Source organism: Capsaspora owczarzaki, assembly GCF_000151315.2.
Source record: "Capsaspora owczarzaki ATCC 30864 unplaced genomic scaffold supercont2.14, whole genome shotgun sequence".
NCBI lineage: Eukaryota > Filasterea > Ministeriida > Capsasporidae > Capsaspora > Capsaspora owczarzaki.
The window spans coordinates 861,394-884,863 of NW_011887305.1; the positions used below are offsets into that span (position 1 = coordinate 861,394).

The 23,470-nt window shown below is 55.0% G+C and overlaps 9 protein-coding genes across 9 annotated transcripts; 4 read left to right on the plus strand and 5 right to left on the minus strand.

The window, feature by feature from the left end:
* Positions 1 to 33: 33 nt before the first annotated feature.
* Positions 34 to 945, minus strand: CAOG_07737 (hypothetical protein; the record flags this gene model as incomplete). The annotated part of the gene is made up of 1 exon (XM_004343561.1): positions 34 to 945. One exon carries the CDS (start codon positions 943 to 945, stop codon positions 34 to 36), a length of 912 nt encoding a protein of 303 aa, XP_004343611.1.
* Positions 946 to 1,437: 492 nt separating this feature from the next.
* CAOG_07738 (clathrin heavy chain 1) lies at positions 1,438 to 8,065 on the plus strand. The gene is made up of 3 exons (XM_004343562.2): positions 1,438 to 1,530; positions 2,584 to 2,791; positions 2,920 to 8,065. Exons 1-3 carry the CDS (start codon positions 1,492 to 1,494, stop codon positions 7,680 to 7,682), a joined length of 5,010 nt encoding a protein of 1,669 aa, XP_004343612.2. The 5' UTR covers positions 1,438 to 1,491; the 3' UTR covers positions 7,683 to 8,065.
* A 177-nt stretch (positions 8,066 to 8,242) lies between these two features.
* CAOG_07739 (RIO kinase 3) lies at positions 8,243 to 10,837 on the plus strand. Its single transcript, XM_004343563.2, has 6 exons — positions 8,243 to 9,028; positions 9,099 to 9,209; positions 9,306 to 9,457; positions 9,595 to 10,070; positions 10,163 to 10,387; positions 10,490 to 10,837. Exons 1-6 carry the CDS (start codon positions 8,308 to 8,310, stop codon positions 10,749 to 10,751), a joined length of 1,947 nt encoding a protein of 648 aa, XP_004343613.2. The 5' UTR covers positions 8,243 to 8,307; the 3' UTR covers positions 10,752 to 10,837.
* A 59-nt stretch (positions 10,838 to 10,896) lies between these two features.
* On the minus strand, positions 10,897 to 12,127 carry CAOG_07740 (ras family protein). The gene has a single exon (XM_004343564.2). It carries the CDS (start codon positions 12,023 to 12,025, stop codon positions 10,958 to 10,960), a length of 1,068 nt encoding a protein of 355 aa, XP_004343614.1. The 5' UTR covers positions 12,026 to 12,127; the 3' UTR covers positions 10,897 to 10,957.
* Positions 12,128 to 12,786: 659 nt separating this feature from the next.
* Positions 12,787 to 14,248, plus strand: CAOG_07741 (sedoheptulose-bisphosphatase). The gene is made up of 2 exons (XM_004343565.2): positions 12,787 to 12,941; positions 13,068 to 14,248. Exons 1-2 carry the CDS (start codon positions 12,884 to 12,886, stop codon positions 14,111 to 14,113), a joined length of 1,104 nt encoding a protein of 367 aa, XP_004343615.2. The 5' UTR covers positions 12,787 to 12,883; the 3' UTR covers positions 14,114 to 14,248.
* CAOG_07742 (hypothetical protein) lies at positions 14,154 to 15,783 on the minus strand. The gene is made up of 4 exons (XM_004343566.2): positions 15,474 to 15,783; positions 15,216 to 15,327; positions 14,902 to 15,066; positions 14,154 to 14,769 (listed from the first exon to the last, which is right to left on the minus strand). Exons 1-4 carry the CDS (start codon positions 15,752 to 15,754, stop codon positions 14,269 to 14,271), a joined length of 1,059 nt encoding a protein of 352 aa, XP_004343616.2. The 5' UTR covers positions 15,755 to 15,783; the 3' UTR covers positions 14,154 to 14,268.
* Positions 15,784 to 16,197: 414 nt separating this feature from the next.
* On the plus strand, positions 16,198 to 18,215 carry CAOG_07743 (nuclear protein Es2). The gene has a single exon (XM_004343567.2). The coding sequence runs from the start codon at positions 16,214 to 16,216 to the stop codon at positions 18,167 to 18,169; it is 1,956 nt and encodes a 651-aa protein (XP_004343617.1). The 5' UTR covers positions 16,198 to 16,213; the 3' UTR covers positions 18,170 to 18,215.
* Positions 18,216 to 19,695, minus strand: CAOG_07744 (nudix hydrolase 3). The gene is made up of 2 exons (XM_004343568.2): positions 19,046 to 19,695; positions 18,216 to 18,861 (listed from the first exon to the last, which is right to left on the minus strand). The coding sequence occupies exons 1-2, from the start codon at positions 19,672 to 19,674 to the stop codon at positions 18,342 to 18,344; spliced, it is 1,149 nt and encodes a 382-aa protein (XP_004343618.2). The 5' UTR covers positions 19,675 to 19,695; the 3' UTR covers positions 18,216 to 18,341.
* Positions 19,696 to 19,791: 96 nt separating this feature from the next.
* Positions 19,792 to 22,349, minus strand: CAOG_07745 (flotillin 2-PF). The gene is made up of 2 exons (XM_004343569.2): positions 22,155 to 22,349; positions 19,792 to 21,108 (listed from the first exon to the last, which is right to left on the minus strand). Exons 1-2 carry the CDS (start codon positions 22,280 to 22,282, stop codon positions 19,917 to 19,919), a joined length of 1,320 nt encoding a protein of 439 aa, XP_004343619.1. The 5' UTR covers positions 22,283 to 22,349; the 3' UTR covers positions 19,792 to 19,916.
* Between the last annotated feature and the right edge of the window lie 1,121 nt (positions 22,350 to 23,470).

Below are 23,470 nucleotides of genomic sequence, written 5' to 3' on the forward strand. Positions count from 1 at the left end.
GGATGAATGGGATAGGTTTTGATGCGTGCATCCTCAAAGTACGGCTCGGTCCCGGCCGAGACCGTCAACGTCCATGACAATCGTCGCACCTTGGTGGAATTGTGTCGACATGACGACGCGTTGCGCAGGCAGGGTCCAGCCAGCAATCCGGACGAGCAAATCGTCCAGAACGAGTCGTGCTGCCGCGTAATCTTCCACTTTTAAAATGTAGGCGGGGTGGTACCGCACGGTCGCCCACTTGTATGCTCGCAAGAGCAAGTGCGACGCTCGGTGACGGAGAATGCGCCGCGGCTGCGGAGAGGACTGTGATCCCGGGTCAATCTCAACCAGCTCGTGTTCGCCTTGCGTCAGACTCTGCTCCTTGGTACCATACCTGTCATGTTCATCAGTGGACAAAACCATCACGTCTGGTTCGACGGATAGATAACTGTCCAGCTCGCTCGGGAGGACGACGAATCGGACCTTGAGCTGCGAGGATGCGGTGCTCGCCGCGCGGTACCACGCCGCGCGACGAACTTGAGCGCGCACGGCAGCCGCCTCAGGACCACCGCCTGTTGCGATCAGAACGAGCAGGTCGACGGCGGGCGCCGGGTGTGCTCCGGGCAGCTCTGGCGGGAGCAGGACGAGCGGTGGGAACTGCTGCTCGGATGCCGCTGGCTTGGGGGCTTGGGCATTGGTCATGGCTAGGTATGCTTCCTTGAATCGCAAGTGCTCTTGCTCAATCTCGGCGCGCGCGAGGTCGACGCGGAGACGTGTGACTTTGTCTTGCCATTCTGCGATCGTTTGCTCGAGTTGCAGCTGCTGGGTGCTGTCGTCGTCGGATACTGAAGCAGCACTGGCAAGGCACTGCAATGGTGGGTGGTTGAGCTCGAGATTGAACGCGGTCAGGCAGACGAGCTGCAGCAGCAGCAGCAGCGGGATTATGCAGCAAGACGAAGGTCGCATTGGTGCAGACCGAGCATGTCAGGATGATGAACAACAACCGACTGAGACTGAACTCATCGCAACAGATGGTCTAAAGCGGGACATGCTGGAACAGCTCATGACGAGATGGCGGGCGTTGAATTTGAAACCGAACAGCAAAGGGAGCTGGCCGAGTTCAACGCAGGTCAGAGTGTAAAACCAAGTGATTGCTATCCGTTCATATCACTGGTTGTTGCAATTACTGATGTTTTTGCACTAATTGTCTTGTTCTGCATTGCGTTCGAGCTCTTCTTTTCTGAGCTGTTTCTGATTCAATTGCTGGGTTTTCTCGTCGCTATTGGCTCTGTTTTGTTTGCACCTCGTCGTCACCACTCTTGCATTACTCGTCGCTCTCAGTTTTCTCCACCTTGTTTCATCACCATCTTCCGCTAATCTTTCGCTAATCCTGTGTTTCAATGCAGTTCAATGCAGCTCAATTTCAAGTTCATTTTTCAGTTCATTTTTTTTTTTTTCTGCTTCGTCCATTTTCGTTTTGTTATTTTCTTCCATTGCAAAATCCAAATCAAAATGGCCAACTTGCCCATCAAGTTCCAGGAGCACATCCAGGTACAGCTCCCCAACTCTGTTCTTCCCTTTCATCCCCCCTCTATCTCTGTCTCCGTCTCTCTGTCTCTCCCCCTTCTATCAGCCGCTCATCGACATCAGCCGCTCGCGTGTCCTGCAATGAGATCGTTGTTTCAAAATAAAAAAAAAACAAAAAAAAAAGCCGTTTTTTTGAGTCGGCGATCTCTGCTTTTTTTCTTTTCTTTTTCTTTTTCAAACTTGATCGCGTTCGGATGGATTGCATCGACGCGTGTGGGGAGGGCTGCGTTGACTCTACCATTGCCGTGTACGCGACGGACGACAAGTGCGTTGCCCCTCTTTCAACACAGTCAACCACGAACGCAGGACCATCAACCAAAAAAAAAAAAAAAAAAAAACCCTGAATTTTGACAAAGATCGCTTTTTTTTTTTTTTTTGTTTGAAGAGCGCGATTCGTTTTCGAGTCGCAATGTTGAGTGCGTTGCGCTGCGACGTTCAGAGTAGAAGTGCTCTCGTATTGCTTCTCTTCGACGGGAAGGCGCGCAGGTGTCGAATTCGCCCCTTCGAAATCGCTTTCTTTTTCTTTTTTTACAATTGTGAAAGGCGAGAATTTTTTTTTTTTTTTTGATGATGCTGGCTTCGTTCAGCCTCCATTTTCCCCCTTTCTTTGAGCCCTTCGTGTTCCGTCCGTCCGTCCGTCCATCCATCTGTGCTGCGTTTGACCATCGCTTGCACTGCTGGTTGCCTTGCTTGAACGATGGGACGAAGGACTCATCATCATCAAGGTTTGCCAAATCGTCAAAATTTGACCAAACGAAAAGAGCGATCCTTTTTTTTCTTCTTCTTCTTCTTCTTTCTTTCTGTCATTCATCTCTTTGTCGTCCTCTGCTCCCTCTGACGGTGACGGATGGCAGTCGTCGCAACAACACCCGTTTGCCAAATCCAAAACGCCAAACTCTCATCCCGCTGACGAGCAGTTGCGTTTCCCCAAATTGTTTCTTATTGTTTGGTTCTCACTCTGACCACTTGACTTTTGCGTTTTGCTGTGCCTTCGCTGTGCTGCATGTCCAAAAACAGCTCCAAAATGTGGGCATCAACCCGGCCAACATTGGCTTCTCCACTCTGACCATGGAGTCGGACAAGTTCATTTGCGTCCGCGAGAAGGTTGGCGAGCAATCGCAGGTGGTCATTATCGACATGGCGGATCCCAAAAACCCCATCCGCCGTCCGATCACTGCCGACTCGGCCATCATGAACCCCGTCTCAAAGGTGATTGCTCTCAAAGGTAAAGCCTCCAGGAACGAGACCTGCTTTTTTTTTTTTTTTTTTTTTTTTTGTTTTGTTTTGTTTTTGCCATTCAGCCCCATTTCTCACTCTCCCTTCTTCATCATCTCCTTCTTCCTCCCTCTTCAGCCGGAAACACGCTCCAAATCTTCAACATTGAAATGAAGCTCAAGGTCAAATCGTTCAACCTGACGGAGGACGTGACGTTCTGGAAGTGGATTTCGGTCAACACTGTGGCGCTCGTGACGGAGAGCGCCGTCTTCCACTGGTCGATGGAGGGCGACGCCGTCCCTGCGAAGGTCTTTGACCGCCACGCATCGCTCGCTGGCTGCCAGATTATCAACTACCGCGTTGACGACTCTGGCAAGTGGAACCTGCTTGTTGGTATTTCTGCACAGCAAGGCCGCGTTGTCGGCGCCATGCAGCTCTACTCGCACGAGCGCAAGGTCAGCCAGCCGATCGAGGGCCACGCTGCCTCGTTTGCCCAGTTCAAGATGGAGGGCAACGCGTCCGAGTCGACGCTGTTTGTCTTTGGCGTGCGCAACGCCCAGGGCGGCAAGCTGCACATTATCGAGGTTGGCACCCCCGCCGCCGGCAACCAGCCCTTCTCCAAGCGCAACGTCGAGGTCTTCTTCCCCCCGGAGGCACAGAACGACTTCCCCGTTGCCATGCAAGTGTCCGACCGCTACAATGTCATCTTTTTGATCACAAAGTACGGCTACGTGCACCTGTACGACCTGGAGACTGGCGCGTGCATTTACATGAACCGCATCTCTGGCGAGACCATTTTCGTGACCGCCCCGCACGAGGCCACCTCTGGCATCATTGGTGTCAACCGCAAGGGCCAAGTCCTGTCGGTCTCGGTCGACGAGAACAACATTGTTCCCTACGTGTCCAACACGCTGCAAAACCTCGAGCTCGGAATGCGCCTTGCCGTTCGCAACAACCTGCCCGGCGCCGACGAAATGTTTGTCAAGCAGTTTAACAACCTGTTTGCCGCAGGCCAGGTGGCCGAGGCTGCCAAGATTGCCGCTTCCGCGCCGCGCGGCATTCTCCGCACCCCACAGACCATCCAGCGCTTCCAGCAGGTCCCCACCCAGGCCGGCGCCACCTCGCCGCTCCTGCAGTACTTTTCCATCCTGCTCGAGCAGGGCCAGCTGAACAAGTACGAGTCGATGGAGCTTTGCCGCCCCGTGCTCCAGCAGGGCCGCAAGCAGCTGCTCGAAAAGTGGCTCAAGGAGGACAAGCTCGACTGCTCTGAGGAGCTCGGCGACCTCGTCAAGCAGTTTGACGCCACCCTTGCGCTCAGCGTCTACCTGCGCGCCTCGGTGCCCGCCAAGGTCATTCAGTGCTTTGCCGAGACTGGCCAGTTCCAAAAGATTGTCCTGTACGCCAAGAAGGTCAACTACACTGCAGACTATGGCTACCTGCTGCGCGGCCTGATGCGCATGAACCCGGAGCAGGGCTCGCAGTTTGCCGCCATGCTTGTCGCCGACGACCAGCCGCTCTGCGACGTTGGCTCGATTGTCGACGTCTTTATGGAGTTCAACCTCGTCCAGCAGTGCACGTCCTTCCTGCTCGACGCGCTCAAGAACAACCGCCCCGAGGAAGGCCCGCTCCAGACCCGCCTGCTCGAGATGAACCTGATGGCCGCGCCCCAGGTCGCCGACGCCATCCTCGGCAACCAAATGTTCACGCACTACGACCGCCCCCACGTTGCCCAGCTGTGCGAGAAGGCTGGCCTGTACCAGCGTGCGCTCGAGCACTACACTGACATTTTCGACATTAAGCGTGCCATCGTCCACACCCACCTGCTCAACCCCGAGTGGCTCGTCAACTACTTTGGCACGCTTTCCGTCGCCGACTCTGTCGAGTGCCTCAAGGCCATGCTCCAGGCCAACATTCGCCAAAACCTCCAGGTCGTCGTCCAGATTGCCACCAAGTACCACGAGCAGCTCACCACGACCGCGCTCATCGACATGTTTGAGTCGTTCAAGTCGTTCGAAGGTCTGTTCTACTTCCTCGGCTCGATTGTCAACTTTTCGCAAGAGCCCGACGTGCACTTCAAGTACATCCAGGCTGCCTGCAAGACTGGCCAGGTCAAGGAGGTGGAGCGCATTTGCCGCGAGTCCAACTGCTACGATCCCGAGCGCGTCAAGAACTTCCTCAAGGAGGCCAAGCTCACCGACCAGCTGCCGCTCATTATCGTGTGCGACCGCTTTGACTTTGTCCACGACCTCGTCCTCTACCTCTACCGCAACCAGCTCCAAAAGTACATTGAGATTTACGTGCAAAAGGTCAACCCCGCGCGTCTCCCCGTCGTCGTCGGCGGTCTTCTCGATGTCGACTGCGCCGAGGATGTCATCAAGGGCCTGATTCTGTCCGTCCGCGGCCAGTTCTCGGTCGACGACCTCGTCGAGCAGGTCGAGCAGCGCAACCGCCTCAAGCTCCTGCTCCCCTGGCTCGAGACCCGCATCAAGGAGGGCAACAACGAGCCCGCCACCCACAACGCGCTTGCCAAGATTTACATTGACTCGAACACCAACCCCGAAAAGTTCCTGCGCGAAAACCAGTTCTACGACTCGCGCGTGGTCGGCAAGTACTGCGAGAAGCGCGACCCGCACCTCGCCTTTGTTGCCTACGAGCGCGGCCGTTGCGACGACGAGCTCATCGAGGTCTGCCACCAAAACTCGCTCTTCAAGTCGGAGGCGCGCTACCTCGTCAAGAGGCGCGACCTCGACCTGTGGGCCAAGGTGCTGATTGTCGAAAACCAGTTCCGTCGCCAGCTCATCGACCAGGTCGTCCAGACTGCGCTGCCCGAGACCCACGACCCCGAGGATGTCGCCATCACCGTCCGTGCCTTCATGAACGCCTCGCTCCCCAACGAGCTCATCGAGCTGCTCGAGAAGATTGTCCTCGACAACTCAATGTTCTCGGACAACCGCAACCTCCAAAACCTGCTCATTCTCACCGCCATCAAGGCTGACTCGTCCCGCGTCATGGACTACATCAACCGTCTCGACAACTACGACGCGCCCGACATTGCCAACATTGCCATTGGCTCTGAGCTGTTTGAGGAGGCGTTTGCCATCTTTAAGAAGTTTGAGGTCAACACGTCCGCCATCCAGGTGCTCATCCAGCACATTCGTTCGCTCGACCGCGCCTACGAGTTTGCCGAGCGCTGCAACCAGCCCGACGTCTGGTCGGTCCTTGCCAAGGCTCAGCTCGACGCCCTGCTCGTCAAGGAGGCCATTGACTCGTACATTAAGGCCGACGACCCAGCAGCGTACATGGACGTCATCTCTGCTGCCAACCGCTCTGGCCAGTTTGAGGACCTCGTCCGCTACCTGCAGATGGCCCGCAAGAAGGCTCGCGAACCCTACGTCGAGACCGAGCTCATCTTTGCCTTTGCCAAGACCAACCGTCTGGCCGACCTCGAGGACTTTATCTCGGGCCCCAACGTTGCTCAGATCCAGCAGGTCGGCGACCGATGCTACGACGAGCGCATGTTTGAGGCTGCCAAGCTGCTCTACAACAATGTGAGCAACTTTGCTCGCCTCGCCCAGACCCTCGTCCACCTCGGCGAGTTCCAGGCTGCCGTCGACTCTGCCCGCAAGGCCAACTCGACCCGCACCTGGAAGGAGGTCTGCTTTGCCTGCGTCGATGCCAAGGAGTTCCGCCTGGCTCAGATTTGCGCTCTGCACATTGTCGTCCACGCCGACGAGCTCGAGGAGCTCATCAACTTTTACCAAGCGCGTGGCCACTTTGACGAGCTCATTTCGCTCCTGGAGGCCGGCCTTGGCCTCGAGCGTGCTCACATGGGCATGTTCACCGAGCTCGCCATCCTCTACTCCAAGTTCCGCCCCGAGAAGATGATGGAGCACCTCAAGCTCTTCTGGTCGCGCGTCAACATTCCCAAGGTGCTGCGCGCCGCCGAGGATGCCCACCTCTGGCAAGAGCTCGTCTTCCTGTACGTCCACTATGACGAGTTTGACAACGCAGCCCTGACCATGATGCGTCACCCCGTCGACGCCTGGGAGCACGCCAAGTTCAAGGATGTCATTGGCAAGGTTGCCAACTCGGAGCTCTACCACAAGGCGCTCCAGTACTACCTCGACTACCAGCCGCTGCTCCTCAACGAGCTGCTGACGGTGCTCATTCCCCGCATCGACCACGCTCGCGCCGTCTCGTTCTTTGCCAAGCAAAAGCAACTCGCCCTCGTCAAGCCCTACCTTGTCGCCATCCAGAGCAACAACCTCAAGCCCGTCAACGAGGCCTACAACCAGCTGCTCATCCAAGAGGAGGACTATGTCAAGCTCCGCGCCTCGGTCGACGGCCACGACAACTTTGACAATGTCGCCCTCGCCCAGCAACTCGAAAAGCACGAGCTCATCGAGTTCCGCCGCATTGCCGCCTACCTGTACAAGCGCAACGGCCGCTGGCAGTTCTCGGTCGAGCTTTGCAAGCAAGACCGCCTCTTCCGCGACGCCATGGAGTACGCCGCCGAGTCCAAGGACCAGGAGCTCGCCGAGTCGCTCTTGTCGTACTTTGTCCAGCAAAAGAACAACGAGTGCTTTGCCGCCGCCCTCTTTACCTGCTACGACCTTCTCCGACCGGACGTGGTGCTCGAGCTTGCTTGGTCGCACAACATTTTGGACTTTGCCATGCCCTACATTATCCAGACCACTCGCGAGTACCTTGGCAAGGTCGACCAGCTCTTTGCCAAGCACGAGGAGAAGAAGGACCAGGAGGAGGACGCCGCTGCCGCCCCCGTCCCGCTCATGTACGGCCAGCCCCAGCTCATGCTCGGCGCCCCTGGCATGAACACGATGCTGCCCCCAGGCGCATACGGTGGCTATGGTGTTCCCCAACAAGGCTTTGGCCAATACTAAAAAAAAAAAAAGGTTGGCTTGATTTTTTTTTCTCTTTGTTGATGAGCGCCCGCGGTCCGACTTGATGGAAGGCTTTGGGCTAGTGTGTGTGTGTGTGTGCTGTGAATTTGCCCTTTGAGTGGTTTTTGTGTGTGTCTTTTCTGGTGGGATTTTGTTGCTCTTTTCTTTTTTCTTTTTGGTGTTGGTTTTTTTTTTATTTCGTGTCATGTTCTCGCAGAGGGGGGCGAGGTGGGCCGCAAACCTGTTGTTTTTGCTGTGCATGCTTTGTCCTTGTCTTTTTCTTTCCTGGCCTGTTGTAACCTTGTGAATGCTCCTTCTCTGCGTTCTTCCTCGTCTTCTTTTGTTGTCTGTTAAAAAGCAAATGCAAAGTTCCAAGTTCTTGTTTTTTTTCCCCAAGTTGTCCATCATTTCTTGAACATTCTGTGTATTCAAACGAGAGTGATTCCCATTGCACAAGCGAATCGCAGTGTTCATCTTCGCTGAGCTGAGCCCTGCGCTCACAACGAACTGTTACTTAATCGATTGCACAATCGTCCAAATCCAAAATGTTAGTTTTTGAGCATTTTCCCCAAATTTGCTTCGCTTTCATTCTATTATTCTGCCTGTGATTTTTTTTTTTTTTGGAATGGCGACTTTGACTGGTGCTGCGACTGGTGCTGCGACTGCTGGTGCTGCGACTGGTGAAGCAGGTCCGACGGCTCCTACGAGTGCTGCTGCGACCGGCAAGAGCGCGTGGCGACCAATGTCGTGCAAGCCTGCCGTTGCGTCGCTGCAGACCCTCATGGACGAGGAGCTCGCGCGCAAGCTCGCCCTGCAGGACACCTCGACAAAGCCTGCTCCTCATGATGCTGATGCTGCTGCTGCTGCTGCAATGACGGCAGTGGCGTTGAGCGACAAGAAGGGCAAACGTGCTGCCGTCGCCACCGCCGAGTTTGATGACGCGCGTGGCAAGCCGACTCCCTCGAGCAAGACTACTGCTGCTGCTGGATCTGCATCGTCACAGCACGGTGGCAAGACGCTGCGGTCGGCGGTGAGCGACGAAGACTACGACGACTGCAGCGAAGGCGACGAGTTTGACGATTTCACGGACGACTACGACGATGATGACAACGACGACGAAGATGAGCATGGACAAGACAAGCCTGCGGCTGCTGCTGATGAAACAGACCCCGATTTGCTGCTGGCGCTCGAGCTGAGCCGAATTGCACAGGAAGACGGCAACCAGCGGGAGGATTCGCCCGACAACGACTTGGTCATTGCCGCCATGCTCCAGCGCCAGTTTGATCTCGAGTACAACGAGGAGGTTGCTCGGTCCGAGCGCAAGATGAACATTCCCGGCTCGAAGGGTGCGTGGGTTTTTGTGTTCGTATTGTTGATTTCATCCGCGCTGACATGTTCTCATGTTGTGCATTCTAGTGGCCATGTCGCTCCACCATCACCGAGTCAATGTGCTCAGCGATGACAATGACAGCGCCGACGATGACGACAGTGACAACGACGATGATGTGCTTCATGATCCCACCGTCGGTAGGTTTTTGCGTTTGACTTTGAATTGCTGGTGTAGACCGTCTGGCTCGCGGGGTCTAATCTCAAAATTCCCTCACCTTACCTTTTCGCTCAAAGTGCGTGATGGTCCCATTCAAGGCCAGCTGATCAGCGGCGCTGCCGAAGGCCACGGGAACCTGCCCCGCGGTCGCCGACGAGGTGGTCTCAACAGCATCACCAAGCACGACGCCTCCGCATGCAATCTCCGCAACGCGCGCAAAATCGAGCGAGTACGCTTTTTTAGGGAGCTTGTTTGGTCGGTTGCCTTTGCCAATGTTGATCAGCTCAACCCGATCGTTTGTTTGTTTGTTCGTTTGTTTGTTCCTTGTTTGTTTGATTCCCCAAAACCTGCGCCTGCTTGCTCCAGTTCCCTCCAAACTTCCAATCAGGCCACATTGGTAACGACGGCGACATTCGAATCTCGTCTGTTGCGTTCAACAAGCTGCGCGAGCACTCCAAGAAGGAGGAGAACAACCGGCAACGACAGCACGGTCGCCAGGACCACTCGACGCACGCTTTGGTCATGGATTCGCGCACCCGCATGATCATTTACAAGATGGTCAACAATGGCTCGCTGCTCGAGGTCAACGGCGTCATTTCGACGGGCAAGGAGGCTGCCGTGTACCACGCGTTTGGCAACCCCGAGCCCGACGAGGACGCGCCCGACGCTGTTGCCATGCCTGCGGAAGTCGCCATCAAGATCTTCAAGACCACCCTCAACGAGTTCCGCAACCGCAAGGACTACATGGAGGACGATTTCCGCTTCCAGGACAAGCACTCCAAGCAAAACCCTCGCAAAGTGATCAAGCTGTGGGCCGAAAAGGAGACTCATAATCTCGCCAAGTGAGCGTTTTTTGTTGTTGTTGGTTGGATGGATTGAAGAGAGGTTGGGGTGAAGCATGGAGGTTGCTCAATGACTTTTTCTTCTGCTCCAGACTGGCTGCGGCCGGAATCAACTGCCCGGAGGTGGTAGTCTTGCGACAGCACTTGCTCGTCATGACCTTCCTCGGTGAGGATGGCGTACCAGCACCCAAGTTGAAGGAGGCACGACTGGAGTCTGCCGCTCTCGAGGCGTGCTACGACCAGGTCGTGGACATGATGACGCGCATGTACAATGTGTGCCACCTCGTGCATGCAGACTTGAGCGAGTATAACATTCTGTGAGTGCCTGTACTACTGCCTACTTATGTGATTCTGCCACGAGTCAACGCATGCTGACGGTTTGGATGAATCGTGTTTTTGTTTGTTTCGTCTGCGTGCAGGTTTTGGCAGGACGAGCCCTACTTTATTGATCTGTCCCAAGCAGTGGACACGATGCACCCTCAGGCCCTGCTCTTCCTGTTGCGCGATTGCGAGAATGTGACGCGGTTCTTTGCCCAACGAGGCGCCGCCAACTGCATGTCCGCTGGCGAGCTTTTCAGTGCCGTTTCGGGCATTGATGTTCCCTCTGAGGATTCTGTGCGTTACGTCCACGATGTCCAAGAGGAGCGCAATGCCTTCCAGGCCGCCCGCGCAGTGTGCTAAAGCCCCTTGAACGGCGTGTACCACAACTTTTGTGAATTTTGATTAAACTAAACTTGAAATTGTAATGAAACCAAAAGCTAAAGCAACCAACAAGAAATCGGGAAAAGCGAAAACAATCAACCAAACAAGCAAGCAAAACAAAATTGTGAAATCACAACACTTATATAAAACAGCAGCAAAACAAAAAACTTGTCGAGCTTGGCAGCTCATGAAATAACGCAACACCGACTTGATTTGCGAACTTCAATAAACTCTAGATTGGCAGCTTGCTTTCGCTTGCGACGTGCCGCCTCGGTGCGAGCCGAGGTCGGACTGGGCGAGCGGGCAACGAAAGATTCAATGCTGCCCATGCTGGGATTGCTGAGGGAGCTGCTAGTAGTGGTGGTGGAGCTGGCGGATCCTGGACTATCGGATGGTTTTCGCAGTGCAAGCAGGCTCTGAAACGGGGATCGTCGGCCTGAGGGCGGCGAGAAGGACGCTGACGACGAGGACTCGAGCAAGGTGGATGCGACAGAGTGTGCGCCCAACGAGTCTCTCCTGCCGTGGAGAGAAAAGCTGGGCGATCGGATGTCGCGCTGGGATGACGGGCTGGTTGCCAGAATGGCTGTAGAGGCGGTCGCCTGGTCGAGCATGGCGTCGATCAGATTGACAAAGAGCTCGTCGACGGCGTCTGCGTTCTGCGCAACGCTCATCCGCGATGCGGTCGCGCCTTGGCATGTAGCAAGGGTCTCGATGGCCTGGATGTTGCCCACCTGCTCCTGGGTGAGCTTGTCCTCGAGATCGGCCTTGTTTCCCACGACGCGGGTGACAATCGAGGACGGCGCCCACTCTGCAACCTCGTCGAGCCAGTACCGGACGGACGCGAGTGCTTTTGGGCTTGTGAGGTCGTAGACGAGCAAGCAGCCGTCTGCGCGGTAGTAGGACGTTGTGACTGTGCGGTAGCGCTCCTGGCCGGCCGTGTCCCACAGGTGGATGCGCACAAACTGGCCCGTCCGCGGATGGAAGACCTCGCGCGCGTCAAAGTCGACGCCGATCGTCGCGACAGTGTGCTCGGGCATGAATCCGTGGATGAAGCGGTGCAGCAGCGACGTCTTGCCGGCGGACGCGTCGCCCACCAGGATGACCTTGAACTGGGCGATCGCTTGAGTGTGGAGGAGGTTGCTGGGCACCGAGCCCACCGGCGAGACCGGCGAGTGCAGGGCGGTCGCAATTGAGCTTGTACTCGCACGCAGACTAGGGCTGCTGCTGCCGAGGAGACTGGCATCCGCTGGCATTGGATGGAGGGAAAAAGAAGGAATCAAAGAGGAAGAAGAAGACGGCTTGTTTGGATTGAAAATTTGGCGGGAAAATGAATACTCAAAAATGACAAACTCAATGGAAAACAAAGGACTGAACAACAAGAAGAGAGGCATTATATTACAATGAAAGTGTTATGGATTGATGTGTATCTGTATTTGTCCACAAAGACAATTTGCAAGCGCGATGAGTGGACCGACTGCTCCGGGATTACGCAAAGAAAAAAAAAATCAGCCGCAGCGGAACCTGCCGTTTGTCATCATGGATTCAATGTCTCAGAAATTTTGATGCACTCATTCGCGCCCGACCCGGTGAGCATGGTGGTGATTTGCCGCGTCGCCAACGATAGCGAATGACAATGAGTGCTCTCTCTCTCTCTCTCTCTCTCTCTCTCTCTCTCTCTCTCTCTCGATGCTCGACTCGGAAGTCCAGCTGATGGAAGGAGAGTGTTGACGAGGGGACTGAGTTCAACGTTCTCTTTCAACTGTGCTGTGCTCCTTTGTTCCCTCAATTCCCCAATTTTGTGCCTTTGTGATCTTGCCTGTGTTGTTCTGTGTTTGTGTGAGCTTGTCGTTGACCCTCACCATGTTACAGTACCATGTGCTGCTGCTCACATGTGGCAATTGCCGTTTGTCGAGCTGTGGTCACAACGCAAAATCCTTCTTCATCCTCATCCCTCATCCTCATCCCTCAGTCCGAGTCCAACCCGGCTCACTTCAACCCAGTCATTCATTTCGATCTCTCTTTCTCTAGCCTTGAGCTCTCTCTCTCTCTCTGCTGCCGTCGCCGTGTGTCTGCTGGGTTGATCACACAAATTCGTCCAAATTGGTCCAACCATGCTTTGCCTCACTCTTCCATTCTCACTCACTCACTCACAGTCACTCAGTCAGTCCAGTCAGTCTACCGGATCTTCACCTTTTGACTCTCTCTCTCTCTCTCTCTCTCTTTACCTTGCGTTGTGCTCATCCTCCTACCACCTCGTTCTTCTTCTTGTTCTTCTTGTTCTTCTTCTTTACTCAGAGATGTCCTCGACCACCACGACTACGCTCGCGGACGTGCTCACTGCCGTTGTGCGCGACGCTCGCCTCGCTGCCACGTTCAACGCAATCGCAGACGCCACTGCGCAGATTGCAGACACGCTGCGGTCGGCCAGCGTCGGCAAGGCAGGCACCACGAACGTCTTTGGCGACCACCAGCTCGAGGTCGATGTCATTGCCGACAAGATTGTATTCAACGCACTGCGCGACTCGGGCGCCGTCTCGGTCGGGGCCAGCGAGGAAAACCCCGTCGCCGTGCCCCTCCATCAGCTGGAGCAGGTGCAGCAGGTCTCACAGAAGGAGGAGGAGACGACTAAAGTCGCCTTCTTCACCCAGGAGCAATCCGCCGACGCCCGCGAGAACGGACTGGTCGTCACGTTCGACCCCTTGGACGGATCGTCGTGCATTGCGCCAAACTTTGCCGTCGGAAGCATCTTTGGCATCTGGCCCCACGGCGAGCTCATTGGACGCAAGTGCGGCGACCAGCTCGGCTCGGCCATCTCCATTTACGGCCCGCGCGACGTGCTCGCCATTGCAATTCCCGCGTCGGCCGCCAAGGATGACAAGCCGCACGTTGTCGAGCTCACCCACATTCGAGGCGTGTGGCAAGTCACCATCGCGGACATGAAGATTGCCGCAGACGGCAAGGTCTTTGCTCCGGGCAACCTCCGCGCGACCGCAGACAACCCATCCTACCAGCGACTCGTCAACTACTGGATTTCCAGCAAAAAGACCCTTCGCTACACTGGCGCCATGGTGCCGGACGTCTTTCACATTCTCGTTCAGGGCAACGGCGTCTTCTGCAACCCGCCGTCCAAGACTGCCCCGCTCAAGCTGCGTCTGCTGTACGAGGTTGCGCCGTTGTCGCTCATGATTGAGGCTGCTGGCGGACGAAGCACCGACGGTCTCAACCCTTCCGTCATGGATCGCCGCGTGTCCGATTACGACGAGCGATGCGCTGTAGCCCTCGGCTCGTCCCACGAAGTTGCGCGATTCCTCGAGTACAATGTTGTTGCCGATGGCCTTTAAAAACGCGAATCACGGCGGAAATGAGTCAAATACAGTGTTTGGTCAGAGCAAGGTTTGTAGGATTGTACACAGTTTAGCAAATGGTGCTTGTCAACCATCATGTACAATTGGAAGCAGAGAGATACATATTCAATGACGAATGCAGCTCGAAGCAATCAACTGCGCTGGGTTGCACGCAGCGACTCCAACCAACTGGAGCTAATCTTGGCCGCCGAAGCAACTTTTGCAGCGTGTGTGGAGGCAAGACCAGGGCGATTGGAATTAACAAGTGACTGCCGTGCACGAGTTTGCACTGCATTCAATTCGGCTCTTCGTGCGGATGGAGAGGGTCGCCCAGTACGTGGGTTGGATTTGGGTGTTGTGCTTGTAGCAGGAGTGTTTGTTTTTCGTTGCAACTCTGCCGTCTTGCGGGCTGCTCGCTTGACCTTCTTGGATTGCTTGTTTGGCTTTGAGGTTGCAAGTACATGAACAAGCGCAAGTGGTTGCAGCGTGCCCGAGGTTGCGGCAGCTGTGGGGGCTGCAACAACGGCATTGTCGGAAGTTAACGAAGGTTTTGATGCATGACTCGAATCGAGCTGTGGCAGTTTTGGAATCCACGGAATATTCCAAGCCGGCGCTTTTGTCGTGATTTGTTGGAGTTCTAACGGAAGTTGTTTCTGTCAGCGAGGAACAAGTCAGCGTGAGCGAACAATGCAATGTCGTTACCTGACTTGTCTTTCAGTAGTCATGATGCATCGCAACAGCAGCGCACTCGACAAATACCAAAACCCAAGCACAACTGCACTGACCTCTTTCGGGATTGCCGATGGTGAGCGAATACCAACGACAATGGCAGAGTTTAGTCCGATACTCGCGCCAAGCGTCGCACTGTCGCAATCCAAGGGTAGCATTGGGACTGAGGTTACGTGGCTCATGGTGGCTAAATGGCGAAAAATGGCGTCTGGTTGGACTTGCTGCACAAGGTAGAACGCGAAATTGCGAAATGAGTATCAATAGAAATCCGCTCGAATCTCAGGACTTGAGCCCAATGTCAAGGACCTCAGCATCTCAGCAAATGCCGTGTTGGACTTGTTTCCAATCAATCGTCTGATGAGCATCATACCTGAGCGACAACGATCGCAGCACACTTGCGAAAGTGAGTAAAGCACGCTTGTGCACCGATATAAAGGAACGACCGCCTTGAGTTTGACTTTGGCGGGAACTGCAGCGTATATCTAAGCATGTTTGGTTTTTTTGCAATGGTGACCAAACGCCATAGATGCACAAGTATATTGGTGAGTGAGTGAGTGAGTGAGTGCGTATACATTGAGCTGCTTGGAAGCTCACTCGCGGACTCTCTCACTCGCCAACAAAAACCGACCTTTTCAGCAGCTCCAATATCTCTGCAGTGTCTTGCTTTGCCATGCATTGCGGGCCTTGCAAGCTGTACGGCGACGTTGTGTATGTCTTGAACACGAGCTTGCCCGGCGCCGCTGCCTTGGACTGCTGCTGGCCCTGCTGCGGCTTGGTCTGCTGCTGCTTGGTGGTCTGCTGCTTGCTGCTGCTCGCACTCGTAGGATTGCTTGGCGTTGGGGTCGAGGTCGAGGTCGAGGTTGTTGTTGGCTGGCTCGCTGGCTTGAGCGTGGTCGTCGTGGACTGCATTTCTGCTCTGCTCAGACAATGAATATCGCAAATAAGACTGAATGTAAATGTGAATGCGAATGTGAATGTGAGATTGTTGCTTTGGAAATAAATCCACAATGCGCTTGCTTGCTTGCTTGCTTGCTCAGCACCAAAAGCTCGTTCTGAGCGGATGAGCAGCACTGAGCCTCCCATTTGCATAAAGGGGGAGGGGAGGTTGTGCTCTTAGAGGCCAGTGTCATGCACTGTATTTGCCACTGATAGCTCAAGGGGTTTGTGGTGCTCGCAGAAGTAGATCAACAACAGGGGAGAGCAGCATTGGGGGGAAAGTGTTTCAACAGTGAACAACTTGCTCCATACATGTATATGAGCAAAGCTGAATATGCACGTTCGGCTCAAACTCTCGTGGTTCTCTGATTCTCAGAAACGGCCTCTTTCTGCTTCAAGGCCAGTCTGTTATTTTACAATAGTCTGCTTTCCATGGCATCCGCATCCTCGTCTGGATCTAGCTCTATTACTAATACTCATTCTAGTAGTAGTACAAGTACAAGTGCTGGTGCTGGTGCTGGTGCTGGTGGCAGGGGTCGCGTGCTCGATGAAGACGCGTATCTGAGCGCCTTGGAAAGCATCATCCAGCGCGACTTTTTCCCGCACCTGTCCAAGCTGCGCGCTCAGCACGAGTACTTGCAGGCCCTCGAGCGCAAGGACGAAGCGCTGCTGCGGGCGATCGCAGCCAAGTACAACCAGCGCACGAGCGGCGGCGGAGGGACGGCGGTGACTGAGCGAGGCTACTACTCGACGCGAGGCCGCCCCGCCGAGACACCCAGTGCTAGTGCCAACAGTGACAGTAGTATCAATGGCGCCAATGGGTCTGGCTGGGCGGCGCCTGGCAGCGGTCGTCGGCGATTCGACGCCGGAGACGCAACGCCACTGCTCGCAACGCCGCGCGCCAGGATGACGGGCGACGAGACCCCGCGAGACACGAGAGGCGAGCACAGCGAAGGAGCATTCGGACCAGGCGAGGCGGCGGCGGCGGCTGCGGCGGCTGGAGCAAGCGACCAAGCGATGCACACGCGAGGCTCAAAGCGACGTCGCGACCAAGACAGTCACTTTGCATCTCGAGAAGACGATGACAGTGATGAAGCTGATGATAAGGATGAAGATGGCCATGGCGAGATGGATTCAATCGGCGGTCCGCGGCGACGTCCGAGACTGGCAGATCCGCGCGAGCTGTCGTTGGACGAGTTTCTCGCGACACACACGAGCGAGGACAACGCATCGTTCGCAGAGATCATGGAGCGAACGCAGAAACGCAACCGGGAAAAGTACGCGTGGATGTACAAGGGCGCGAGCTCAACGGCCAAGCCGCTGGCACTCATGGGAAGCAGCGGATTGCTGGCAATCACTGCTGGTACAGACGCACCCGCTGCAAGCGACAACCCTTCTATGTCTTCATCATCGACAGATCCTGCTGCAGCCGACGCGGCGGCGAGTGGAAGAGCGATCGTGGAGGCTTCCGACGCGAAAACTCTGCGAGACGCAGCGCCCATCTTGCCCCCGCCAAACGATCGCTCGGGCTCTGCTGTAGCGCGTTGGAAGTACACACCCAAAAACACACTCATGTTCCCCGTCGATGGTGTTGCCAACCAGCAATCGTCCGTGGCTTCGCGCGTCGTGCAACACGCCAATACTCGTGTCGACGACGACTTTTTGGCCGCGGTTGCGGCAGAGTCTTCGCAGAAGGGCAAGCAGACAGCGAGTGCCGAAGCAGCACAAACACCAGGTGGCAGTGCTGCGGAAGCTCCATCACAGGCAGCCGCTGCGTCCCTGCTATCCGTCAGCGTCGTTGTGAATGCGCCTGGCGGCGCGTCCATCCGCCTTCCCCGTGGCTTTGAGCCTGAGACCCCGCGCGTCGGCGGCCACTCGTTCTTGTCTACGCCAACACCTGTGCCAGGTGTGGATGCCACGCCCATGATGACCTGGGGCATGATTGACGGTACGCCATTCCGGCTCGATGCCGCCGATTCGACGCCCCGTCATCAAGGCCCCACCTACTCGTTGCCTGAAGTGCGTCCCCGCGAACAAATTGCCATTGGACTGGCCGATAAGTCGTCGCTCATCAGTAAATCCGGCAATGCCAGCAGAGGCTCGACTTCTTCGCCATCCTTTGCCGTTCCTCGTCTTCCCAACAATCGCAAGACCAACATTCCGCCGTCCAGCCCGATGGCTCAAGCTCAGCGATTCAGTCAGCTTTCGCCCGCCGCGCAGCGATTTGCAGCCGGTACTTTTCGAGCCACCCCGACGAGAAGCGCTGGACCTGGGTCGACTCCCACCTCGGGCGGCAAAGCATCCTTTGGTTCCGATCCAGCTTTGCGTGCAAGCTACTCGCCGATGCCCCACAGCGGCGGCAGCAGCACCACACCGACGTCGCGCTAGTTTTGTGACTTACGAATTAATTTATTAATAAAGAAGATACTTGGTTGTTTTTCGTCGTCCATGAAACACTGTTCTCCAAAGCGAACAAAGGCCCAACTGGTATATTTCAATCATCAGCAATACATACGGCTTTAGACACACACACAAAGTAAATCCCCCCAAACAAGCAAAATCATGGCTTCTTGGACAGTGATTGGACAAACCGCGCCGCTCGCTCAGTCATGTTGGTTTCAGTCACTCTCCGATATCGCTCCACTGCATCACGGACGGCCGGGCTGGTGGTGTCATCCACAGAGGCAGGCACGACCACCATTGCGAGCGCGCACTCGACAATGAAGGCCGTGAGGCCCCAGACTGCCGCGGGCCCACCCTGGTACACGGGCATCCGATATCCGCTCTGCTTGTCCATGATGGCGAATTGGCGCACGGCCGGGTTGATAATCTGGTCGATTGGCAGGGTGAATGCGCTCGCCACCTCGCCTGGCGACAATCGCATGTCTGACAATTGGAAGCCGTCCTTCAGGACGCCAATCACGGGTGTTACAGAGATGGTTCGCGACTTGTCCAGCGTGTCATGGAAGCACCCGAGAATGTCAATCTGGTCTTTTGGAATGGCGAGCTCTTCGAAGGACTCGCGCAGCGCTGTTTCCTCAATGCTGGCGTCTGTTGGGTCGCGAATGCCACCAGGGAAGCTGTCGGTGATTGTGGATCAATGCAGCCGAGGTTCAAGCAGTCAAAACCAGACGTTAGTATAGAACTTTAACACAACAACCACAATCGAGAATTGGCTCAAGATTGCAGGATTTTGAGCTGCTCCAAAAATTTGAGCCAAATTTGAGCTCAACATGCAACATTCATTCACCACAACTCTCTCACCTGACTTCGCCCGAATGGCTGGACAATGACGACGCGCGCACAGTGAAGAGCACTGACGGGACGCCGTTGACGGTGCAGAGCGGGACGAGGACTGCTGCGGATCGCTGCCTGCTCAGGTGCCTGCGCTTGAGGCTCTTGAGCGCAGCGACCATCCGCGCCCGCTCCGGTGCGCCGAGCAAGTGCGCCGTCGGAATCCGCGTCTCGTCTGCTGCAACCGGCTCGCAGTGCACGGGTCGCTGCACGCCAGGCACAGAGACGACCAGCGGTGGCGTCGGCGGCGCTGCTGCGGTTTGGGGCGAATGATCCAGCAATGCAGATCCAGCAACAGCAGCAGCGGTCGAGGCAGCGGTCGAGGCAGCCCCAGCGGCGGCACTCAATCCTGTTGATGCTGGTGCCAGTGTCGCTCCATCGCTCGTCGGCGGTGACGGTGACTCGGTCGATGCGCCGCCGGGTCGAGCAGTGAACAGGAATCGCCGCTGCAGATGCTCGAGCGGTTTGCAGGACACGGACGCGCGGGGTCCAGCAGCCCGAAGAGTGCTACGCATCGCAGGAACAGTGCAAGTGCACCAGGCGCGGGCGGCGGCGGTGGCGGTGGTGGCGAGGACGACGGACTGAGCTCGCTGGAGCATCGTACAAAGCGTGTTTTTGACTATGGAGGACTGATCTTGGCTTGCCCTGACTACAAGTACAATACAAAGTTCAACGGTGTAGTAGGATGCTCATGGTCAACCGTTGACCAACTCCATAACACATGCGCAGTTGGTTTTTTTTTTTTTTGTTTTTTTTTGTTTGTTTTGTTTTTGCCTGAATTTTTAGGTTTTGTTACACTCACACACACTCATGGTCAAAGACATCCAATAACCAAACAAAGTTAACGAGTGGCGGTGGCAGCAGGGGCCGTGGCAGAGCCCGAGGCGAGGCGCGCAAGGGTCTTGGTGAGGTCGACGCCAGTGATGGCTTGGACGGCTGGGGGCAGTTGGCCGACCAATCGTGCAATCTCGGAGGTGGCACGGTCGGCAGAGGTGGCGTTGCTGTCGCCAGAGAGGAGGACAATGTTGTCGGTCTTGGCGAGCGGGGCGGCAATCTCGGCAGCAATCTTGGGCAGCGCCTCGAGCACCATGTTCATGATGGCGGCGTTGCCGTACTGCTTGAAGGCGGCCGCCTTCATGCGCATTTCGTCGGCCTCGGCAATACCCTTGGCCTGGATGGCGGCGGCTTCGGCGGCACCAATCAGCTTGATGGCCTCGGCCTCGGCCTGGGCGGAGACGATGGTGCGGGTCCGTTGGGCCTGCGCCAAGGTCTCAATCTTAAACTTGTCGGCGTCGGCGGGCTTGCGGACTTGGGCCTCGAGCTCGTACTGGCGACGGATGATTTCCTGCTCCTCGACCTCAATCTGCTTGCGGCGCTCAATAACTTCAATCTGGATGTTCTCCTGCTTGATGGACTGCTGGACCTTGGCGGCCTGGAGCGAGTAGGCGAGCTCGGCCGTGGCCTTCTTGGTGTTAATCTCCTGGTCGAACTGGGCTTTTTGGAGCTCGTAGCCGCGCTTGGCGTCGGCAATTTCAGTGTCGGCGGCGTACTTGACGTCCATGTGGCGGCGCTGTGCCTCTGCTTCCTTGATGCCAGCGTCGCGCTTGGCGTGGGCAACACCAATGTCTGCGTCGCGTTTGACCTCTGCGGTGCGCTTCTTGCCGAGCGAGTCGAGGTATCCGACCTTGTCGGCAATGTCCTTGATGGTGAATGAGAGGATTTCGACGCCCATCTTGCCGACGTCGGGGGAGGCGACCTCGCGCACGAGCTCTGCAAACTTTTCGCGATCCTTGTAGATTTCCTCGACGGTGAGCGTGCCGAGGATGGCGCGCAGATGGCCCTCGAGGGTCTGCACAATGACGTCCTGGATTTCGCGCGTGGACTTGCCGAGAAACTGCTCCATTGCCTTCTCGAGGAGTGCGCGCTCGGTGAGGAACTTGACCTGTGCGACGGCCGAGACCGACACTGCGACGCCCTGCTTTGTCTCGACGTCGTTGCAGACGGGTTCGAGGGTGAGGACCTCGAGAGTGAGTCTGTCAGTCGTAGTGGGGTGTTGAGTGAGTCAATTCAGGCAAGTCAGTCAAGTCAGTCAGAATGGAGAATGGAGATTGTAGAATGGAGATTGAATGGGCGGTGACTTTTTGTTTCAATTTCGAGATGAGTGAATTGAACCAGAAGTCGTTTCTTCAGATGAGATTGAGATTGAGATTGAGATTTGCATTTGGAATTGAGATTTTGGATGATTGGATGAGTAAAAAGCACAAAGAAGTTGTTCTTGTTTGATGTTCTTGTTTGATGTTTGATGTTCTTGTTTGATGTTCTGTTGTTTGATGTTTGATGTTCTTGTTTGATGTTGTTGTTGTTGTTGTTTGTTCAACTTCAAAAACAACGACGTCACAAGAAATCTTTGTGTTTGAATTTTTTTTTTTTTTTTTTTTTTTTTTTTTTTGGAGTTCACCGTTCCATTCATCAGGGTGATCTCTCTCCTCTGTCTCCCCCTTTGCTCTCTCCTCTGTCTCCCCCTTTGCTCTCTCTCTCTCTCTCTCTCTCTCTCTCACTCACACTAACTTGCGACACACTCGCTCATCATCTGCATTTACAACAGAAAAAAAAAAAAAAGCAAACAACATTCAAACACGCTTTTTTTTTTCTTTTTTTTTTGTATTGCTTTTTGTATTGTTCGTTTCTTTGTCAAGTCTCCCATCGAAGCACATCCGTCACACAGACACAGACACACACAACGCCAGAGTGGACTGAGTTGTTGCCCCAGCCAACGCCAACGAAAGCAGCATCGCAGCCGAGAGAATGGCATGAATCTGGTTTTTTTTTTTTTTTTTTTTTTTTTTTTGCTTTCATCTACAGTGAACGCTTCAATGCCTGTCTCACTCACTTCACTCACTCACTCACATTCACTCACTCGCTCACATTCACTCTTGATACGTGCAATTGGCCGCGTTTCCCCCCCCCCTCCCCGCCATTCACCATTCACCTTTGCCTGCTGCATCATGCTGATCTGTCTGCAATCCTCTCTCCCTCACTCTCACTACTCCTCGCTCTCTGATGACTGCCGCTGACTCACCGCTTAATGTCAGAGACGAGCCACCAGGCAAAGCCGTAGCCGCCAATAATGACCTTGCGAGCGCCAGAACTGCAGCCACCCGAAATGACGAGCGCCTCGTTCGGTCCGACTGTGTGAACGTTGCCCATGAGAAACGGCTAGAATAAAGGAGTGAGAGTGACTGACTGAATAAAACGGAAAGCTAGAACAGCAACAACAACAACAGCAACAACAACAAGAAAATAGGGATGGCGACTGGAACAAACGTACGGATCGGGTTTGGATTGGGATTTTGTATTGAAACGAGTCCTTTCCGAAGTGCAGAGGAGCCGCTCGTCATCGTTCGGGTCGAATGTCAGAAGTACATCATTCAATCAATCAATCAGTAAATACATCAAGCAATTCGTCATCAGGGGCAGCATCGTCACAAGGCAATTCACGCATGGGCAATGGCGTTCGTTGCTGTCAGCACCCGCGATTGCAGCCGAGGTCGCCCTGTGCGTCACGATCATGGCCTTGGATGAATGGCTTGACGTGAGTGTGTCTGGTACATCGAGTCGATCTCGCAGGACGGGAAAAAAAAAATCCGAGTTCTCGATGGAAATAACTAACAAGATTGGCGCACACACCAAAGTGGTAAAGATCAAGCTTCACTCACGCTCGCTCGTCATGGCAATCGGCCCACTGTTGAGGGAAATGATTCGAAATATCATCTAAAATCCATCCGCAAGAGTGCGCAGTCTGGCACCGACTGGACGTGTCAGAAATCGAGCTCGGCAAGTGCAACCAACGTTATAGCGCTCTGCTGGGGTCAGAACGCAGATTCTGTCCAGCGCGCTTTTCTTGCTGTGATGGTACGTATTGTGATCTAGGCTTTTTGAGTGGTTGATCTCGGAAATACCGCGGTTGATGCGGCGAGGTCTTGCCCAATGATGCCCTTGCAACACTTACCTGACAAATCGACTGCATTGCAAAATTTGTCGGTTTCAGATTTTTTTTTTTTCGATTTTTGTTATTTTCCGGGAATACCGCTGATCTGAACACCGCCATCCTTGTGAGACTCCGATTCCTGTAAGGAGCCTGCGGGTTCTGACAATTCCCACGGGTTGGGGCTTAGAGCTATTGGCCAGGTAACGTCGATTGATTGATACACCAGAATATGCTAAATCCTCATTCACTACCACCGGCTAACCTCGCCGGCTGGACGGACGCAAAACTCGGGTCCTGACAATCCTTCTGCCATTATCATCGGCCTGACCAAGCCGAGTACCAATGGTGGGCCGATCGTGGCGATAGCTCACAGTCACGCCGTCCCGATCCATTGTGAGGATTTTGGG

Coding starts and splice junctions, on each gene's coding strand:
- CAOG_07738 (XM_004343562.2), top strand. CDS start 1,492: ATGGCCAACTTGCCCATCAAGTTCCAGGAGCACATCCAG. Junction 1,531..2,583: donor AGTTCCAGGAGCACATCCAG/GTACAGCTCCCC, acceptor GTCCAAAAACAG/CTCCAAAATGTGGGCATCAA. Junction 2,792..2,919: donor AAAGGTGATTGCTCTCAAAG/GTAAAGCCTCCA, acceptor CTCCCTCTTCAG/CCGGAAACACGCTCCAAATC.
- CAOG_07739 (XM_004343563.2), top strand. CDS start 8,308: ATGGCGACTTTGACTGGTGCTGCGACTGGTGCTGCGACTGCTGGTGCT. Junction 9,210..9,305: donor GCTTCATGATCCCACCGTCG/GTAGGTTTTTGC, acceptor TTTCGCTCAAAG/TGCGTGATGGTCCCATTCAA. Junction 10,388..10,489: donor TTGAGCGAGTATAACATTCT/GTGAGTGCCTGT, acceptor GTCTGCGTGCAG/GTTTTGGCAGGACGAGCCCT.
- CAOG_07740 (XM_004343564.2), bottom strand. CDS start 12,025: ATGCCAGCGGATGCCAGTCTCCTCGGCAGCAGCAGCCCTAGTCTGCGT.
- CAOG_07741 (XM_004343565.2), top strand. CDS start 12,884: ATGCTTTGCCTCACTCTTCCATTCTCACTCACTCACTCACAGTCACTC. Junction 12,942..13,067: donor ACAGTCACTCAGTCAGTCCA/GTCAGTCTACCG, acceptor TTCTTTACTCAG/AGATGTCCTCGACCACCACG.
- CAOG_07742 (XM_004343566.2), bottom strand. CDS start 15,754: ATGCAGTCCACGACGACCACGCTCAAGCCAGCGAGCCAGCCAACAACA. Junction 15,328..15,473: donor ATATTGGAGCTGCTGAAAAG/GTCGGTTTTTGT, acceptor AAACATGCTTAG/ATATACGCTGCAGTTCCCGC. Junction 15,067..15,215: donor CTGCGATCGTTGTCGCTCAG/GTATGATGCTCA, acceptor TACCTTGTGCAG/CAAGTCCAACCAGACGCCAT.
- CAOG_07743 (XM_004343567.2), top strand. CDS start 16,214: ATGGCATCCGCATCCTCGTCTGGATCTAGCTCTATTACTAATACTCAT.
- CAOG_07744 (XM_004343568.2), bottom strand. CDS start 19,674: ATGCTCCAGCGAGCTCAGTCCGTCGTCCTCGCCACCACCGCCACCGCC. Junction 18,862..19,045: donor AGCCATTCGGGCGAAGTCAG/GTGAGAGAGTTG, acceptor AATCACCGACAG/CTTCCCTGGTGGCATTCGCG.
- CAOG_07745 (XM_004343569.2), bottom strand. CDS start 22,282: ATGGGCAACGTTCACACAGTCGGACCGAACGAGGCGCTCGTCATTTCG. Junction 21,109..22,154: donor CTCGTCTCTGACATTAAGCG/GTGAGTCAGCGG, acceptor TACGACTGACAG/ACTCACTCTCGAGGTCCTCA.